Source organism: Oncorhynchus keta, chromosome 17 (genome assembly GCF_023373465.1).
Source record: "Oncorhynchus keta strain PuntledgeMale-10-30-2019 chromosome 17, Oket_V2, whole genome shotgun sequence".
In the NCBI taxonomy this organism is placed as follows: domain Eukaryota; kingdom Metazoa; phylum Chordata; class Actinopteri; order Salmoniformes; family Salmonidae; genus Oncorhynchus; species Oncorhynchus keta.
In genome coordinates this window covers 55,956,811-55,977,375 of record NC_068437.1, presented here as the reverse complement: position 1 = coordinate 55,977,375, position 20,565 = coordinate 55,956,811, and the positions used below count along the sequence as shown (strand labels likewise).

The 20,565-nt window shown below is 44.3% G+C and overlaps 1 protein-coding gene across 2 annotated transcripts; it reads left to right on the top strand.

Annotated features, from left to right (window-relative positions):
• Window positions 1-1,859: 1,859 nt before the first annotated feature.
• On the top strand, window positions 1,860-17,507 carry edc3 (enhancer of mRNA decapping 3 homolog (S. cerevisiae)). Of its 2 annotated transcripts, none has more exons than XM_035760545.2 (7): window positions 1,860-2,028; window positions 2,828-2,996; window positions 4,877-5,094; window positions 12,118-12,471; window positions 14,166-14,319; window positions 14,799-15,016; window positions 16,432-17,507. In XM_035760545.2, the coding sequence occupies exons 1-7, from the start codon at window positions 1,875-1,877 to the stop codon at window positions 16,764-16,766; spliced, it is 1,602 nt and encodes a 533-aa protein (XP_035616438.2). In that variant the 5' UTR covers window positions 1,860-1,874; the 3' UTR covers window positions 16,767-17,507. The 2 variants fall into 2 exon arrangements, with proteins under 2 accessions (XP_035616438.2, XP_035616439.1); XM_035760546.2 differs by lacking the exon at window positions 1,860-2,028 and adding an exon at window positions 2,454-2,634.
• Window positions 17,508-20,565: the final 3,058 nt, after the last annotated feature.

Sequence of the window (20,565 nt, the reverse complement as noted above, 5' to 3'; positions counted from 1 at the left end):
TAGCCACCCTGTGCCTTGATGACAACTTCGCACACTCTTGGTATTCTCTCAACCTGCTTTACCTGGAATGCTCTTCCAACAGTCTTCTTGAAGGAGTTCCCACATATGCTGAGCACTTGTTGGCTGCTTTTCCTTCACTCTGCGGTCCAACTCATCCCAAACCATCTCAATTGGGTTGAGGTCGGGTGATTGTGGAGGCCAAGTCATCTGATGCAGCACTCCATCACTCTCCTTCTTGGTGAAATAGCCCTTACACAGCCTGGAGGTGTGTTGGGTCATTGTCCTGTTAAAAAACAAATGATCGTCCCACTAAGCGCAAACCATATGGGAAGGCATATCGCTGCAGAATGCTGTGTTAGCCATGCTGGTTAAGTGTGCCTTAAATTCCAAATAAATCACAGACAGTGTCACCAGCAAAGCACCATCACACCTCCTCCTCCATGCTTCACGGTGGGAACCACACATGTGGAGCTCATCCGTTAACCGACTCTGCGTCTCACAAAGACACGGCGGTTGGAACCAAAAATCTCAAATTTGGACTCAGACCCAAGAATAGATTTCCACCGGTCTAATGTCCATTGCTCATGTCTCTTCTTCTTAATGGTGTCCAATAGTAGTGGATTCTTTGCGTCAATTCGACCATGAAGGTCTGATTCACACATTATTCTCTGAACAGTTGATGTTGAGATGTGTCTGTTACTTATGTCTAAGGCATTTACTTCAGTTCTTGAAATTTTACGGACTGACTGACCTTCATGTCTTAAAGTAACGATGGACTGTCGTTTCTCTTTGCTTATTTGAGCTGTTCCTAAAGCTTAAAGCTGGTTAAGAGAATGCCAAGAGTGTGCAAAGCTGTCATCAAGGCAAAAGGCAAAATCCCCCTCCCTCATGTGGTACCCTTCCTGCAGGCTCATCCTGACATCACCCTCCAGCACGACAATGCTACCAGCCATACTGCTCATTTTTATGTGTGATTTCCTGCAAGACAGGAATGAATGTCAGTGTTCTGCCATGGCCTGCAAAGAGCCCGGATCTCATTCCCATTGAGCACGTCTGGGACCTGTTGGATCGGAGGGTGAGGGCTAGGGCCATTCCCCCCAGAAATGTACGGGAACTTGCAGGTGCCTTGGTGGAAGAGTGGGGTAACATCTCACAACAAGAACTGGCAAATCTGGTGCAGTCAATGAGGAGGAGCTGCACTGCAGTACTTAATGCAGCTGGTGGCCACATCAGATACTGACTGTTACTTTTGATTTTGACCCCCCCTTTGTTCAGGGACACATTATTCCATTTCTGTTAGTCACATGTCTGTGGAACTTGTTCAGTTTATGTCTCAGTTGTTGAATCTTGTTATGTTCATACAAATATTTACACATGTTAAGTTTGCTGAAAATAAACGCAGCTGACAGTGAGAGGACGTTTTCTTTTTTTGCTGAGTTTACATGATTCCATATGTGTTATTTCATAGTTTTGATTTCTTCACTATTATTCGAGAATGTAGAAAATAAAGACAAACCCTGGAATTGGTAGGTGTGTCTTTTGACTGGTACTGTATAATTAGTTTTATACCTAAACTAAAGGGGTCCTAAAATTCAATTTAAATATCTAAATTGCCTATGGTATGATCATCTTCTAACAATTCCACATGTCAGCTTAGAACCCCCCCCACTACGGTTTAGACTCTTGTTATTTAATTTTCTTTTTTTTCTCCCTTTCCAGTCTTGTCCCATCGCTGCAAACACCATATGGGGAAGAGGCAAAGTTCGAGAGCCATGCGTCCTCCGAAACACAACCCAGCCAAGCCGCACTGCTTCTTGACAACCAATCGGTACACCTGGCGACCATGTCAGCGCGCATGCTCCCGCGAGTGCGCGATGGGACAAGAGCATCCCTGCTGGCCAAACCCTGACGCTGGGCCAATTCTACTCCGCCCTATGGGCCTCCCGGTCGAGGCCGACTGCGACAGAGCCTGGACGCGAACCAGGATCTCAAGTGGCACAGCTGATACAGTGCCTTGCTATACCATAAGTACATGCATTTCCAATGAATCGCTGCGTTTGCCTTGCAGTGTTGCGTTTCGGTGTGGTGCAGATGTTGGATTTATCGAATGTATGCGTCAAACTGTATGAGTAGACGGCTTGACAGAAATGGTAGCAGTGGGTGAATGTTGATCTTTTGCATACATATCCCGGTGATGCTACATATTTTGCGCAATGATGCTGTCGGTGGGTTCGAAGTGTTAGATCACTGTGGCACTCAGGAGGCCACTGCTTAGACTCTTATAAATAATATATATATACATATATATATATATTATTTATTAAGAGTCTAAGCAGTGGCTTAATATAATATATATATATATATATAACTCCATGAAATTAAATGTGATAACAAAAACATAAATGTCATTGTGAATTGTGTATTTCATGTTTGGTCAAATAGATGCGCCCTGCAACCCTGGTGACTTTTATTTTGAAATGTGTTTGGCTACGCGCCGGAAGTTGTGCGACTCTAGCTCATGCTTCTGAAACAAAGCTAAGGACGCTTGCTTTGATCATTTTCATTATAATAGCCCATTTGGGCAACTGTTCAAATATTACATTAAAACCGTCGTTCTACGGAATATCACAAAAGGTAGGCTACATTTCTCCATGAAACGATAAGACATGTATTGCCATTCTGAACGAGAAAATTAGATGTCGTCAAAGGCCATGTTGTTAGCAAGCTGTCAACGTCAGCTAGACGTTAGCTAGATACTATTTAAACGTTAAACTCAAATGTTCTCATGACATGTGTTCGTGTTCACCATGTTTGGACTCGTCACCAGACAGCATGGCTGCAGACTGGTTAGGGAGTCTGGTGTCGATAAACTGCGGAGAAACTCTGGGGGTGTACCAAGGCGAGGTGTCGTCTGTGGACCAGTCCAGCCAGACCATCTCCCTCAAACAGCCCTTCCACAATGGAGTCAAGTGCCCTGTGCCCGAGGTCACTTTTAGGTACTACTGTTTTATTATTTTTTGTGAAAATGATCTTCTCTTCATAGAGTTTCCTGAAAACGTCATAATAACTCAATTGTAGGTTTTGAGCATTTTGACTTCGATACCAGGTTTAGTATCATGATACAGGATTCATCACGATACTTGATGATACCAGAACGATACCAAGGTAAAAAAAACTAAAATGTGTATAGACCAAAGTTAAAGAATGGCACTTGATCCAGATAGATCTTTTGAGTTCAATATCATTACAATTGACACATTTTGATTTTAGAATGAATGAATGAATGAATGCATGATTAAATCAATTAATCAATCATACAATCAGATTTTTTTTTGTTGCCAATCTAACTACATAACGGCAAAAAAAAATGTATTTGAATGGTAAATCTCTCTTGATAAACTGGGTAAATCAAGATGTAGTTTAGGCCTATTCACAATACAGGTGAATATGCATATTCAATAAGTGTGTCCATGCAATTAGTTAATGAGCTTGTTTTAAGTGATTTCATGAGGCTACAGGTGAAAAACAAACTGTTTACTTTCTGTTTTATGGTGCTGCTCAACAACATTTGCAATAGAAGAAGAAATATCTTATAAAGATGTGCACTGTGTCTCTTTTATTTAATTTTATCTTTATTTAACTCGGCAAGTCAGTTAAGAACAAATTCTTATTTTCAATGACGGCCTAGGAACAGTGGGTTAACTGCCTGTTCAGGGGCAGAACGACAGATTTGTACCTTGTCAGCTCGGGGATTTGAACTTGCAACCTTCCGGTTACTAGTCCAACACTCTAACCACTAGGCTACCCTGCTACCTTAATAAGACCCATGACGTCATTCACACAAAGTCAGTTCGAGGCTCAAGCAAAGACGATCTTGACTGAAGGAGACGTTAGGCGGGGGGGAGACTAAGTGAATTAATAAAGTTTTGTAATCAGAAATATTTTGACTTATTATGGTTAGCATATTTTCACAAACAATGTACTAGGGTAGTGAATTGATGTTAGCTTCAGCTGTAAGCTAGCAAGGAAAGTTAGCCTACAAAGCTGGAAGCTACCGGTATGTTCTTGCACTGAGGCGTTCTAGCCTCTACTGGACATTGTTTTGGGAACAGTAATTAACAGTTTAAACATTTCTACATGTCGTGTTGTATTATCAATGCTGTATATAAATCCTAGATTGCTGATGTTATGTTATTGGCCATTGAGAGGCTTTGAAGCCACCGGTCGGCCATATTGGCATTCCCCAGTAGGAGCAGTCCACCACAGGAAATAATGGAATTCTACAGTAATTCAATTAAATGTTTCCAGGACTAATGACAGGCTGTGTCACACTTCTCTCTTGTCAAATGATACAGATGTACACCGCATTAATTATTTCAGGAGAAAATACCTTCAAAGTTGTCAAACCATTTGCCTATAAGGCTATATGATTGTCTACAAGGGTTGAGATCAATTCTCTTTTCACAGTCCAGAATTCCCTGTTGTCGACCACAGAGCCGTGGACGTCAGCCATTATGTGACTGTCTTTGACTGTCTACTCTCCCACAGAGCCGTGGACGTCAGCCTTTGTGACTGTCTATTCTCCCACAGAGCCGTGGACGTCAGCCTTTGTGACTGTCTATTCTCCCACAGAGCCGTGGACGTCAGCCTTTGTGACTGTCTACTCTCCCACAGAGCCGTGGACGTCAGCCATTATGTGACTGTCTTTGACTGTCTACTCTCCCACAGAGCCGTGGACGTCAGCCTTTGTGACTGTCTATTCTCCCACAGAGCCGTGGACGTCAGCCTTTGTGACTGTCTTTGACTGTCTCTTCTCCCACAGTGCCGTGGACGTCAGCCATTATGTGACTGTCTTTGACTGTCTCTTCTCCCACAGTGCCGTGGACATCAAGGAGCTGAAGGTCCTGGATATAGTGAGTGGTAGAGGTGGTGTGGTTCCGAAGAGCAGCGATCCGGTCTCAGTCCCACACCCAGGACACCATAAGACCCAGGACAGGCTGGCTTCACCGCAGCAGCAGTGCTCGAAAAGCTACGGCGATAAACACCTGGAGGTGCCGGGCCAGTCCAAGGGTTTCCGACGGAGACACAACTCCTGTAAGTACCAGAAAACTGCAGGGTCAGGTTCATTAGGTACCAATAGAAACCAGAACACTGCAGGTTCATTAGGTACCAATAGAAACCAGAACACTGCATGTTCATTAGGTACCAATAGAAACCAGAACACTGCAGGGTCATTAGGTACCAATAGAAACCAGAACACTGCATGTTCATTAGGCACCAATAGAAACCAGAACACTGCAGGGTCATTCGGTACCAATAGAAACCAGAACACTGCAGGTTCATTAGGCACCAATAGAAACCAGAACACTGCAGGGTCATGTTCATTAGGTACCAATAGAAACCAGAACACTGCAGGTTCATTAGGTACCAATAGAAACCAGAACACTGCATGTTCATTAGGTACCAATAGAAACCAGAACACTGCAGGGTCATTAGGTACCAATAGAAACCAGAACACTGCATGTTCATTAGGCACCAATAGAAACCAGAACACTGCAGGGTCATTCGGTACCAATAGAAACCAGAACACTGCAGGTTCATTAGGCACCAATAGAAACCAGAACACTGCAGGTTCATTAGGCACCAATAGAAACCAGAACACTGCAGGGTCATTCGGTACCAATAGAAACCAGAACACTGCAGGGTCATTAGGTACCAATAGAAACCAGAACACTGCAGGTTCATTAGGCACCAATAGAAACCAGAACACTGCAGGTTCATTAGGCACCAATAGAAACCAGAACACTGCAGGTTCATTAGGTACCAATAGAAACCAGAACACTGCAGGGTCATGTTCATTAGGTACCAATAGAAACCAGAACACTGCAGGTTCATTAGGTACCAATAGAAACCAGAACACTGCATGTTCATTAGGCACCAATAGAAACCAGAACACTGCAGGGTCATTAGGTACCAATAGAAACCAGAACACTGCAGGGTCATTAGGTACCAATAGAAACCAGAACACTGCAGGGTCATGTTCATTAGGTACCAATAGAAACCAGAACACTGCAGGTTCATTAGGTACCAATAGAAACCAGAACACTGCAGGGTCATTAGGTACCAATAGAAACCAGAACACTGCAGGGTCATGTTCATTAGGTACCAATAGAAACCAGAACACTGCAGGGTCATTAGGTACCAATAGAAACCAGAACACTGCAGGGTCATTAAGTACCAATACAAACCAGAACACTGCATGTTCATTAGGCACCAATAGAAACCAGAACACTGCAGGGTCATTAGGTACCAATAGAAACCAGAACACTGCAGGGTCATTAGGTACCAATAGAAACCAGAACACTGCAGGGTCATGTTCATTAGGTACCAATAGAAACCAGAACACTGCAGGTTCATTAGGTACCAATAGAAACCAGAACACTGCATGTTCATTAGGCACCAATAGAAACCAGAACACTGCAGGGTCATTAGGTACCAATAGAAACCAGAACACTGCAGGGTCATGTTCATTAGGTACCAATAGAAACCAGAACACTGCAGGGTCATTAGGTACCAATAGAAACCAGAACACTGCAGGGTCATTAGGTACCAATAGAAACCAGAACACTGCAGGGTCATTAGGTACCAATAGAAACCAGAACACTGCAGGGTCATGTTCATTAGGTACCAATAGAAACCAGAACACTGCAGGTTCATTAGGTACCAATAGAAACCAGAACACTGCAGGGTCATTAGGTACCAATAGAAACCAGAACACTGCAGGGTCATTAGGTACCAATAGAAACCAGAACACTGCAGGGTCATTAGGTACCAATAGAAACCAGAACACTGCATGTTCATTAGGCACCAATAGAAACCAGAACACTGCAGGGTCATTAGGTACCAATAGAAACCAGAACACTGCAGGGTCATTAGGTACCAATAGAAACCAGAACACTGCAGGGTCATGTTCATTAGGTACCAATAGAAACCAGAACACTGCAGGTTCATTAGGTACCAATAGAAACCAGAACACTGCATGTTCATTAGGCACCAATAGAAACCAGAACACTGCAGGGTCATGTTCATTAGGTACCAATAGAAACCAGAACACTGCAGGGTCATTAGGTACCAATAGAAACCAGAACACTGCATGTTCATTAGACACCAATAGAAACCAGAACACTGCAGGGTCATGTTCATTAGGCACCAATAGAAACCAGAACACTGCAGGGTCATTAGGCACCAATAGAAACCAGAACACTGCAGGGTCATTAGGCACCAATAGAAACCAGAACACTGCAGGGTCATTAGGTACCAATAGAAACCAGAACACTGCAGGGTCATGTTCATTAGGCACCAATAGAAACCAGAACACTGCATGTTCATTAGGCACCAATAGAAACCAGAACACTGCAGGGTCATTAGGCACCAATAGAAACCAGAACACTGCATGTTCATTAGGTACCAATAGAAACCAGAACACTGCATGTTCATTAGGTACCAATAGAAACCAGAACACTGCAGGGTCATTAGGTACCAATAGAAACCAGAACACTGCATGTTCATTAGGCACCAATAGAAACCAGAACACTGCAGGGTCATTAGGTACCAATAGAAACCAGAACACTGCAGGGTCATTAGGTAACACTAGAAACCAGAACACTGCAGGGTCATTAGGCACCAATAGAAACCAGAACACTGCATGTTCATTAGGCACCAATAGAAACCAGAACACTGCAGGGTCATTAGGTACCAATAGAAACCAGAACACTGCAGGGTCATTAGGTACCAATCGAAACCAGAACACTGCATGTTCATTAGGCACCGATAGAAACCAGAACACTGCAGGGTCATTAGGCACCAATAGAAACCAGAACACTGCAGGGTCATTAGGTACCAATAGAAACCAGAACACTGCAGGGTCATGTTCATTAGGTACCAATAGAAACCAGAACACTGCAGGGTCATTAGGTACCAATAGAAACCAGAACACTGCATGTTCATTAGGCACCAATAGAAACCAGAACACTGCAGGGTCATGTTCATTAGGTACCAATAGAAACCAGAACACTGCAGGGTCATTAGGTACCAATACAAACCAGAACACTGCATGTTCATTAGGCACCAATAGAAACCAGAACACTGCAGGGTCATTAGGTACCAATAGAAACCAGAACACTGCATGTTCATTAGGTACCAATAGAAACCAGAACACTGCAGGTTCATTAGGTACCAATAGAAACCAGAACACTGCATGTTCATTAGGCACCAATAGAAACCAGAACACTGCAGGGTCATTAGGTACCAATAGAAACCAGAACACTGCAGGGTCATTAGACAGCAATAGAAACCAGAACACTGCAGGGTCATTAGGTACCAATAGAAACCAGAACACTGCATGTTCATTAGGTACCAATAGAAACCAGAACACTGCAGGTTCATTAGGTACCAATAGAAACCAGAACACTGCAGGTTCATTAGGCACCAATAGAAACCAGAACACTGCAGGGTCATTAGGCACCAATAGAAACCAGAACACTGCAGGGTCATGTTCATTAGGTACCAATAGAAACCAGAACACTGCAGGGTCATTAGGTACCAATAGAAACCAGAACACTGCATGTTCATTAGGCACCAATAGAAACCAGAACACTGCAGGGTCATGTTCATTAGGTACCAATAGAAACCAGAACACTGCAGGGTCATTAGGTACCAATACAAACCAGAACACTGCATGTTCATTAGGCACCAATAGAAACCAGAACACTGCAGGGTCATGTTCATTAGGTACCAATAGAAACCAGAACACTGCAGGGTCATGTTCATTAGGTACCAATAGAAACCAGAACACTGCATGTTCATTAGGCACCAATAGAAACCAGAACACTGCATGTTCATTAGACACCAATAGAAACCAGAACACTGCAGGGTCATGTTCATTAGGTACCAATAGAAACCAGAACACTGAAGGTTCATTAGGTACCAATAGAAACCAGAACACTGCAGGGTCATTAGGTACCAATAGAAACCAGAACACTGCAGGGTCATTAGGCACCAATAGAAACCAGAACACTGCATGTTCATTAGACACCAATAGAAACCAGAACACTGCAGGGTCATTAGGTACCAATAGAAACCAGAACACTGCAGGTTCATTAGGTACCAATAGAAACCAGAACACTGCAGGGTCATGTTCATTAGGCACCAATAGAAACCAGAACACTGCAGGGTCATTAGACACCAATAGAAACCAGAACACTGCAGGTTCATTAGACACCAATAGAAACCAGAACACTGCAGGTTCATTAGACACCAATAGAAACCAGAACACTGCATGTTCATTAGGCACCAATAGAAACCAGAACACTGCAGGGTCATTAGGTACCAATAGAAACCAGAACACTGCAGGTTCATTAGGTACCAATAGAAACCAGAACACTGCAGGGTCATTAGGTACCAATAGAAACCAGAACACTGCAGGGTCATTAGGTACCAATAGAAACCAGAACACTGCAGGTTCATTAGGTACCAATAGAAACCAGAACACTGCAGGTTCATTAGGTACCAATAGAAACCAGAACACTGCAGGTTCATTAGACACCAATAGAAACCAGAACACTGCAGGTTCATTAGGTACCAATAGAAACCAGAACACTGCAGGGTCATGTTCATTAGGCACCAATAGAAACCAGAACACTGCAGGGTCATTAGACACCAATAGAAACCAGAACACTGCATGTTCATTAGGTACCAATAGAAACCAGAACACTGCAGGGTCATTAGGCACCAATAGAAACCAGAACACTGCAGGGTCATTAGGTACCAATAGAAACCAGAACACTGCAGGGTCATTAGGTACCAATAGAAACCAGAACACTGCAGGGTCATTAGGTACCAATAGAAACCAGAACACTGCAGGGTCATTAGGTACCAATAGAAACCAGAACACTGCAGGGTCATGTTCATTAGGCACCAATAGAAACCAGAACACTGCAGGGTCATTAGACACCAATAGAAACCAGAACACTGCAGGTTCATTAGGTACCAATAGAAACCAGAACACTGCAGGGTCATTAGGCACCAATAGAAGGCACCTGTACTACTGACCTGTACTACTACTACTGACCTGTACTACTGACCTGTACTACTGACCTGTACTACTACTACTGACCTGTACTACCACTACTGACCTGTACTACTGACCTGTACTACTGACCTGTACTACTGACCTGTACTACTGACCTGTACTACTGACCTGTACTACCACTACTGACCTGTACTACTGACCTGTACTACTGACCTGTACTACTGACCTGTACTACTGACCTGTACTACCACTACTGACCTGTACTACTGACCTGTACTACTGACCTGTACTACTACTACTGACCTGTACTACTACTACTGACCTGTACTACCACTACTGACCTGTACCACTGACCTGTACTACTACTACTGACCTGTACTACTACTACTGACCTGTACTACTGACCTGTACTACCACTACTGACCTGTACTACCACTACTGACCTGTACTACTGACCTGTACTACCACTACTGACCTGTACTACTGACCTGTACTACTGACCTGTACTACTGACCTGTACTACCACTACTGACCTGTACTACCACTACTGACCTGTACTACCACTACTGACCTGTACTACTACTACTGACCTGTACTACTGACCTGTACCAGTACTGACCTGTACCAGTACTGACCTGTACTACTGACCTGTACTACCACTACTGACCTGTACTACTACTACTGACCTGTACTACTACTACTACTGACCTGTACTACTACTACTACTGACCTGTACCACTACTGACCTGTACCACTACTGACCTGTACCACTACTGACCTGTACTACTGACCTGTACTACTGACCTGTACTACTGACCTGTACTACTGACCTGTACTACTGACCTGTACTACTACTACTGACCTGTACTACTGACCTGTACTACTGACCTGTACCACTACTGACCTGTACTACCACTACTGACCTGTACTACTGACCTGTACTACTGACCTGTACTACCACTACTGACCTATACTACTGACCTGTACTACCACTACTGACCTGTACTACTGACCTGTACTACCACTACTGACCTATACTACTGACCTGTACTACCACTACTGACCTGTACTACTGACCTGTACTACTGACCTGTACTACTACTACTACTGACCTGTACTACTGACCTGTACTACTGACCTGTACTACTACTACTGACCTGTACTACTGACCTGTACTACTGACCTGTACTACTGACCTGTACTACTGACCTGTACTACTGACCTGTACTACTGACCTGTACTAGATACCATTCTTGCGTCTCTCCGTGTATTTTTAAGTTGCTCACTAGCATTAGCTAACGCTAGTTAGCATTGGCTTGCGAAACTACTTCTAACTTCCTTCATACTGGATGCAGAGACATAAAAATTATATCTACAAGTTAATCTCACTCTCGGGAAGTAGATTCGGCACTGTGGTCATGGCTGGTCAAGAAGGTTGGTAGGAACATATAAAATCATTGTGGAAATCTGTTGCAGCTCAAGACGACTACAAACCCCACAATGCAATGCGCTCTATGGGCTGGCTAGATTGCTAGCTAGCAAGCAAACGTAGCTTCACACAATAATATCAAGGTCAATATCAGCACGTGAAGTAGCTAGTTAATGCAGTTAATTTAGGTGATTTTACAGCTATCTATTTAGGAATCTACAATCTCACCATGTTAATTCGCGACGGCCATACAACGGCACCATGCTATGCATCTTGGGACTGAAGAGGCAGACCAATAGGAGAAATGTCGTGGACCCTCTGTTAAATTACACATTTCCTCGAGGTAGGAATATTGCAAAAATATGATCAATGGCTCATTCGAGAAAAGACAAACTGCCACCTTATGACATCGGCCAGTTTTGAAATCTAACCTTTTTATGAAATAATGTTATAACGTCGTTATAACGTCTAACAACATTACAACATTACAACAATGGGTGATACCTATGAGGATGGTAGTTTGAATGAAAATCCTCAATTCATTTCCTCATTGCATATTGTATAAGTTTTCTAATATCTTTTTGTTTTGGTATCATAGGGTCGTCCAGTAGTCGGGGTGCCAACCAGGTCACCCCGAAGAAGAGCGTCGTGAAGAACGGAGGAGGTGGTCAGAGGCAGCACAGGGACGATGAGTGTTTCGGGGACAATATGGACGACGGGCTGGACACAGACTTTGACTTCGAGGGGAACCTGGCGCTGTTTGACAAAGCTGCCGTGTTCTCACAGATCGCCGGGTCTGATCGCCGCGGTAACGGGGCCCGGTCGCGCGGTACGCCGCAAGAGCAGCAGCAGCCGTCGCAATACCGCCACGACAAGAACATTCTAGAGACCAAACCTGTGGTTTACAGGCAGATAGTTGTCCCTCAGCCTGGGGCCAAAGAGTATTGCACTGGTACGCATCTTCTCTCTCCTGCACCTGGCACCTACTACCATACCCCGTTTCAAAGCCACTTCAGTATTTTATCTTTCCCACTCACATACACAAGTCCATGTCTTCATACTTAAAATAAATCTCCTCCCCTTCGTCTCCACTGATTTTGAAGTGGATTTAACAGGTGACATCAATAAGGGATCATAGCTTTTCACCTGGTCAGTCTATGTCATGCAGGTGTTCTTAATGTTTTGTCCACTCAGTGTGTGTATTAAACACATAAATTACACAACACAATCGTATGAAACAAACTCTTTCTCCAGTAAGAAGGCTCTATAACATCTGCTATAGAGCCACCAACGTTAAAGACTTTCAGAGATCATTCCACATGAGAAGCGCAACATTGGTTTATTTAAAGCAGAATTACCGAACTCGGTTGAGATGGAAAGGGATTTTTCAAATATTTTTCAAATATTTTTTAAAACTAGGCAAGTCAGTTAAAGAACACATTTTTAATAATATATAATAATATATGCCATTTAGCAGACGCTTTTATCCAAAGCGTATGTATGTGTGCATACATTCTACGTATGGGTGGTCCCGGGAATCGAACCCACTACCCTGGCGTTACAAGCGCCATGCTCTACCAACTGAGCTACAGAAGACAATGAATGCATACATAAAGCCTCCCCCAGCCAAACCCTCACCAAACCCGGACAACGTGGTGCCAATTGTGTGTCGCCCTATAGTACGACCAATCACGGCCGGTTGTGATACAGCCCGGGATCGAACCCGGGTTATAAATCCCTGAATCCGGGTTCTGTTAACTTCTTATACATCTGAAGGTTAACAATGAGGTAAAGTACGGAGGGACTTTTATGCAAGAGGCTCTTTTATAGACTAAAAGATCTAGGAGACTTCAAGGAGGGCCAACCTACTTTTTTGATCCAAATTACAATCATGTGTACTGAACCTATCGCCCGTAATAAAGCACAATGCGCTGTGATAAACCTTGTCCAATGACTTCGTTACAGTGGCACCTGCATTCATATAGATGGTTAGAGCGTTGGACTAGTAACCGAAAGGGTTGAGAGATCGAATCCCCGAGCTGACAAGGTTAAAAAAAATCTGTTGTTCTGCCCCCGGAACAAGGCAGTTTAACCCACTGTTCCTAGACCAGTTAACCCACTGTTCCTAGACCAGTTAACCCACTGTTCCTAGACCAGTTAACCCACTGTTCCTAGACCAGTTAACCCACTGTTCCTAGACCAGTTAACCCACTGTTCCTGGACCAGTTAACCCACTGTTCCTAGACCAGTTAACCCACTGTTCCCCTGAACAAGGCAGTTTAACCCACTGTTCCTAGACCAGTTAACCCACTGTTCCTAGACCAGTTAACCCACTGTTCCTAGACCAGTTAACCCACTGTTCCCCTGAACAAGGCAGTTTAACCCACTGTTCCTAGACCAGTTAACCCACTGTTCCCCTGAACAAGGCAGTTTAACCCACTGTTCCTAGGCCGTTATTGAAAATAAGAACTGACTTCTTAACTGACTTCAAACGGACTAAGAACTGTCGTTAGTGCTGTCGGTTGCTACCGCTCTTTTCTAACCAAGGAGAAGAGGAAGAAATATCAACAGTATTTAAACTTCTGAAGTGTTACCTGTCTGTGATGAGCAGCCAATGTCCTTCCCCTTCTCTGTGTTTCTCCGTAGACTCGGGCCTGGTGGTGCCCAGTATTTCCTATGAGCTGCACAAGCGTCTGTTGTCAGTAGCTGAACGTTATGGCCTCTCATTGGAGAGGAGGCTGGAGATGACTGGTGTGTGTGCCAGTCAGATGGCCTTGACGCTGCTGGGCGGGCCCAACAGGTAAGAAGCACACAACCTTGGTCACCAATTACACTCGGGACATAAACATTTGTCAGCCATTTTGAGACCTCGAGGAAGTACTCTAAATGAGTCTCATGTCCCAGACAATCTGTTTTTGTAGATGCAAGTATTTACAACAATTCAAAATGAATGGAAAGATGATCACTGTGCTTTTTACAGATTTATACTGCTTATTTTGTCCACTTATTTAATGTTGTACAGATGCAATCGGACTAAGTTAAATGGTTTATTGATTTGTATCCAATATTTATTGCTAGACATAAAAATAAAAAAACAGAATCCTCTTATGATACTCTCGCTCCCTCCAGACTGAACCCTAAGATGGTACACCAGCAGCCCATGGTGGCCCCCCTCTGTGGCCCTCGTCTCCATGGGGGGGCCCAGGGCATCACATCCTGCTCTCTGTTCTCTTCCCTCCAGACTTCAAGCCTAACCCTATAACCTTTCATTCATTACAGACTGACCCCTAAGAATGTGCACCAGCGGCCCACTGTGGCCCTACTCTGTGGGCCTCACGTCCAGGGGGCCCAGGGCATCAGCTGTGCTCGTCACCTGGCCAACCACGAGGTGGAGGTCATAATCTTCCTGCCTAACTTTGTCAAGGTGCTGGATGCCGTCTCCAGCGAGATCACGCTTTACACCAAGACAGAGGGCAAACAGGTCTCCAGTGTTGAAGGTGATGTATCAGCGATTGGATAAATGATGAACCAATGAGCGATTGGATAAATGATGAACCAATGAGCGATTGGATAAATGATGAACCAATGAGCGATTGGATAAATGATGAACCAATGAGCGATTGGATAAATGATGAACCAATGAGCGATTGGATAAATGATGAACCAATGAGCGATTGGATAAATGAGGAACCAATGAGCGATTGGATAAATGAGGAACCAATGAGCGATTGGATAAATGAGGAACCAATGAGCGATTGGATAAATGAGGAACCAATGAGCGATTGGATAAATGAGGAACCAATGAGCGATTGGATAAATGATGAACCAATGAGCGATTGGATAAATGAGGAACCAATGAGCGATTGGATAAATGAGGAACCAATGAGCGATTGGATAAATGAGGAACCAATGAGCGATTGGATAAATGAGGAACCAATGAGCGATTGGATAAATGAGGAACCAATGAGCGATTGGATAAATGAGGAACCAATGAGCGATTGGATAAATGAGGAACCAATGAGCGATTGGATAAATGAGGAACCAATGAGCGATTGGATAAATGATGAACCAATGAGCGATTGGATAAATGATGAACCAATGAGCGATTGGATAAATGATGAACCAATGAGCGATTGGATAAATGATGAACCAATGAGCGATTGGATAAATGAGGAACCAATGAGCGATTGGATAAATGAGGAACCAATGAGCGATTGGATGAATGAGGAACCAATGAGCGATTGGATGAATGAGGAACCAATGATGAGCGATTGGATAAATGATGAACCAATGAGCGATTGGATAAATGATGAACCAATGAGCGATTGGATAAATGATGAACCAATGATCTGCTGTTATGGAATGGTAGATCTCCAGCTAGCTCTACAAGACAAGAGGTCTCCACTGTTCAAGGTGCGGGATGGATGTGTCATGGAGTTTAAGGGTTAGTCGGTAGGGTCAGGGCATTGTGAATACAGTTGTTGTTTTGTTTGCCATCTGCTCCTGTTTATCTTTTATTATCAGCCCTCTCTGTAAAAGTGCATGCAGTCCTCTATGGGCGGCAGGGTAGCCTAGTGGTTAGAGTGTTGGACTAGTAACCGGAAGGTTGCAAGTTCAAACCCCCGAGCTGACAAGGTACAAATCTGTCGTTCTGCCCCTGAACAAGGCAGTTAACCCCACTGTTCCTAGGCCGTCATTGAAAATAAGAATTTGTTCTTAACTGACTTGCCTTGGTTAAATAAAGGTAAAATAAAAAATGAAATATGGGACAGTTTTCCAGTCCAGGTTTCCTGATTCAGGTTATACCTAGTCCTGGACTGAAAAGCAACTAATCTGTATAGAGGATGAAAAATAAAATAAAATCGTCCTTGAATGTTAACCTAAAGTGACAATGTTTTATGTCACCTCCCAGAGCTTCCGGACAGCCCCGTGGACCTTATCATCAACTGCCTGGACTGTCACGAGAACACCTTCCTTATGGCCCAGCCGTGGTACCAGACCGCTGTAGACTGGGCCAACCAGAACAGAGCTCCCGTGCTCAGCCTGGATCCTCCAGTCAGCGGACAGGGCCACGCCGTAGAAGCCAAGTGGACACTGTCTCTGGGTCTCCCGCTGCCGCTGTCAGAGGGAGTAGGTAGGGTTTACCTGTGTGATATTGGGGTTCCCCGACAGGTGTTCCAGGAAGTTGGGATCAAGTATCATTCTCCGTTCGGTTGTAAGTTTGTGGTGCCGTTGCACTCTGCGTAACTGAAGGGTTTCGAATTACACATGGACTCTTGGGCGCACCCTACGTCTCTTGGGCGCACCCTACGTCTCTTGGGCGCACCCTACGTCTCTTGGGCGCACCCTACGTCTCTTGGGTGCCTCCTACATCTCTTGGGCGCCCCCTACGTTTGTTCTGAGAAGTAATTTGAACTATGTTTAACTGGACTGCAATGACCTTTGACCTTCATATTGAACTTTGAACTCTCTCACTGACCATTCAGGGTAGTGTTCACTATGTGCGAAACTAAAGAGAACTCCGAAATGAAATGAAACTGGTGGAAGTTAGTATCTGAACTTAAGAAATGCTTGTTGGAATGCCCTAATAAACACAACCACGTTTTTTGGGGGGATTGACTACAAGCAGGCCTTGACATTCTTGACATTTAACTTAAGTGTTAAAAAGCATTTATCCTTTTTATTACTAGTGACCCTCGAGAAGACTTGTCCAGTATACATTCATACAGCACTTTTACAGGGTTGAACCAAGGAGTGACAGGAGAAGTATGACGATGACAACCCTGGAGACATGGCTGGAAACTCCTCTGACCACCTCCTTTTAGAATACAGACTATAGCCTCAGATAATGTTGGGTTCAGAAACCATGAGGCCGAGACAGGGAAAAACAAACCAACAGTCTGGCAGCCTGCTGCCGATGTGGAGAACCCATTTCATCCGGATCGGAGACCCCCAGGCAATGCCATCTCAGTGTTGGAGAAACTGAGACCCCCCTCTCCAGGAAATACCATCTCAGTGTTGGAGAAACTGGAGACCCCCCTCTCCAGGAAATACCATCTCAGTGTTGGAGAAACTGGAGACCCCCCTCTCCAGGAAATACCATCTCAGTGTTGGAGAAACTGGAGACCCCCCAGGAAATACCATCTCAGTGTTGGAGACACTGAGACCCCCCCCAGGAAATACCATCTCAGTGTTGGAGAAACTGGAGACCCCCTCCCCAGGAAATACCATCTCAGTGTTGGAGAAACTGGAGACCCCCCAGGAAATACCATCTCAGTGTTGGAGAAACTGGAGACCCCCCCAGGAAATACCATCTCAGTGTTGGAGAAACTGGAGACCCCCCAGGAAATACCATCTCAGTGTTGGAGAAACTGGAGACCCCCCCCCCAGGAAATACCATCTCAGTGTTGGAGAAACTGGAGACCCCCCAGGAAATACCATCTCAGTGTTGGAGAAACTGGAGACCCCCCCCAGGAAATACCATCTCAGTGTTGGAGAAACTGGAGACCCCCCCCAGGAAATACCATCTCAGTTTTGGAGAAACTGGAGACCCCCCCAGGAAATACCATCTCAGTGTTGAGAAGCTGGAGACCCCCCCCAGGAAATACCATCTCAGTGTTGGAGAAACTGGAGACACCCCCCCCCAGGAAATACCATCTCAGTGTTGGAGAAACTGGAGACCCCCCTCCCCAGGAAATACCATCTCAGTGTTGGAGAAACTGGAGACCCCCCTCCCCAGGAAATACCATCTCAGTGTTGGAGAAACCCCCCCCAGGAAATACCATCTCAGTGTTGGAGAAACTGGAGACCTCCCCCCAGGAAATACCATCTACAGCCACGTCTCAGGGCAACAGGTTTACTTTGTTAGATGTGATCTCGGAAAACAATTGTCTTGGTGGTTTTGTTTATGTTCTGTATCCCTGCAGAAGTAAAACATGTTCTATAATGTTATTCTGCTAAGTAATGGTTGTCATGGTAATGTCATGGCATGCTATTTTCTGATAATGCGATGAGTGTAAGATGGTGCCTCAGATCACTCTCTGTTGGTGTCTTGGTACTACAGTATGATGAAGAACAGGCCTGAGCCCGTTGGCCGAGGACGGCCTGAGCCCGTTGGCCGAGGACGGCCTGAGCCCGTTGGCCGAGGACGGCCTGAGCCCGTTGGCCGAGGACGGCCTGAGCCCGTTGGCCGAGGACGGCCTGAGCCCGTTGGCAGAGGACAGGTTGAAGGGATGTTTTGCTCAGTACAAAGACTCCACCTATTACGTCCTCTCCTTTTAGTGAAAGTTGTGTGAAAACACTCATGCAAAAAATGTTACCTGCAAGATGTCTGCTTTCTTTGGTATGTAAAATAGTGAGATGGACTCACTTGACGTGGTCCTCTTTATCTTCTGCCTCCTGGACTTTCTTTGGACAGTCTTTACACTCGCCTAAACCAAATGTCAATCAGTCTTTAAAACTATGCTACAATTTGCATCATTCTACTACCTGCATTTGAGGTGACTGCTATGCAAAGAGGATATGTCTTTATTAGAATAAGAGGGTATATGAGGATATGTCTTTATTAGAATAAGAGGATATATGTCTTTATTAGAATAAGAGGATATGTCTTTATTAGAATAAGAGGGTATATGAGGATATGTCTTTATTAGAATAAGAGGATATATGTCTTTATTACAATAAGAGGATATGTCTTTATTAGAATAAGAGGATATGTCTTTATTAGAATAAGAGGATATATGAGGATATGTCTTTATTAGAATAAGAGGATATATGAGGATATGTCTTTATTAGAATAAGAGGGTATATGAGGATATGTCTTTAGTAGAATAAGAGGATATATGTCTTTATTAGAATAAGAGGATATATGTCTTTATTATGCTAGTTATCGTTGGTATCAATTACATTTCAAACCGTGTGAATGAATCTTGTTTACACACAGTTAAAAGGGCTTGTCCTCACTAACTTTTGTCAGTGGTTTTCATGGGAGTGCCCTAAAGTCATGCTGTGTGCCTGCCCTGTGGTTAACAGATCTTTCCAAGTCCACCGTTTGGGACTATAAGGTTCAACCTGCGTGAATATGATTGAGGTAATTGGCTTGAAAGTTCAGAGGGTTTGAATGGTGTCAGCATTTTTTTTTTAAATATTGTATTCTTTTGAATTTAACAACATGAATTGGGGTACTTAAGAGTACTATATACTATATTATATAGTATATATATAGTATATATATCACTTACTATATAGGTGGAGGACAGGTAAGAGAACAAGGGTTATGGCAATAACTCAAATTTGACCAAAATGCAGATGAAACCTTGGTCCCAAGCTCTCATGTTTTTTAGAAGAGCAGCTAGACTATCAACTGCCTCGTTTAAAAGGTGCTGTGAGATTATTGTTGTCAAGGATCAAACACATTTTTAAATGTTTTTATTTTTGTTTTTCCTCCAGAGAATGGGTAGGCCTAATAGTTTCTCTGGGTCCTTGTTGAGTAGTGTGTGGCGGACGGGGGAGGACAGCTCAATCTGTAGATACGGGTTGGTTGACCGCTCAAACCCTCACTCTTTTCCAACACTTTTTAAAAAAAATGTATGTTCATTTAATTAACCAACAACGTCAGATTACAGATTATCCCCCCCCCCCCAATGGCCAAATGTGATTATGAATGGGATTATATCTGTAGTAGTCTCGTGCTCCAGACTTCATCCCTAATTCATCTGTGGGTCTACTGACCTCCTCTCTGTGGGTCTACTGGCCTCCTCTCTGTGGGTCTACTGGCCTCCTCTCGGTGGGTTTACTGGCCTCCTCTCTGTGGGTCTACTGGCCTCCTCTCTGCGGGTCTACTGGCCTCCTCTCTGTGGGTCTACTGGCCTCTCTGTGGGTCTACTGGCCTCCTCTCGGTGGGTCTACTGGCCTCCTCTCTGCGGGTCTACTGGCCTCCTCTCTGTGGGTCTACTGGCCTCCTCTGGTGGGTGGGTCTACTGGCCTCCTCTCGGTGGGTCTACTGGCCTCCTCTCTGTGGGTCTACTGGCCTCCTCTCTGTGGGTCT

Bases quoted from the DNA above. Each gene is read 5' to 3' on its own strand.
- edc3 (XM_035760545.2), top strand. From the start codon at position 1,875: ATGGGACAAGAGCATCCCTGCTGGCCAAACCCTGACGCTGGGCCAATT. The intron at 2,029-2,827 runs GTACATGCATTT...ACTCGTCACCAG, and splicing joins AGTGCCTTGCTATACCATAA to ACAGCATGGCTGCAGACTGG. The intron at 14,320-14,798 runs GTAAGAAGCACA...CATTCATTACAG, and splicing joins CTGCTGGGCGGGCCCAACAG to ACTGACCCCTAAGAATGTGC.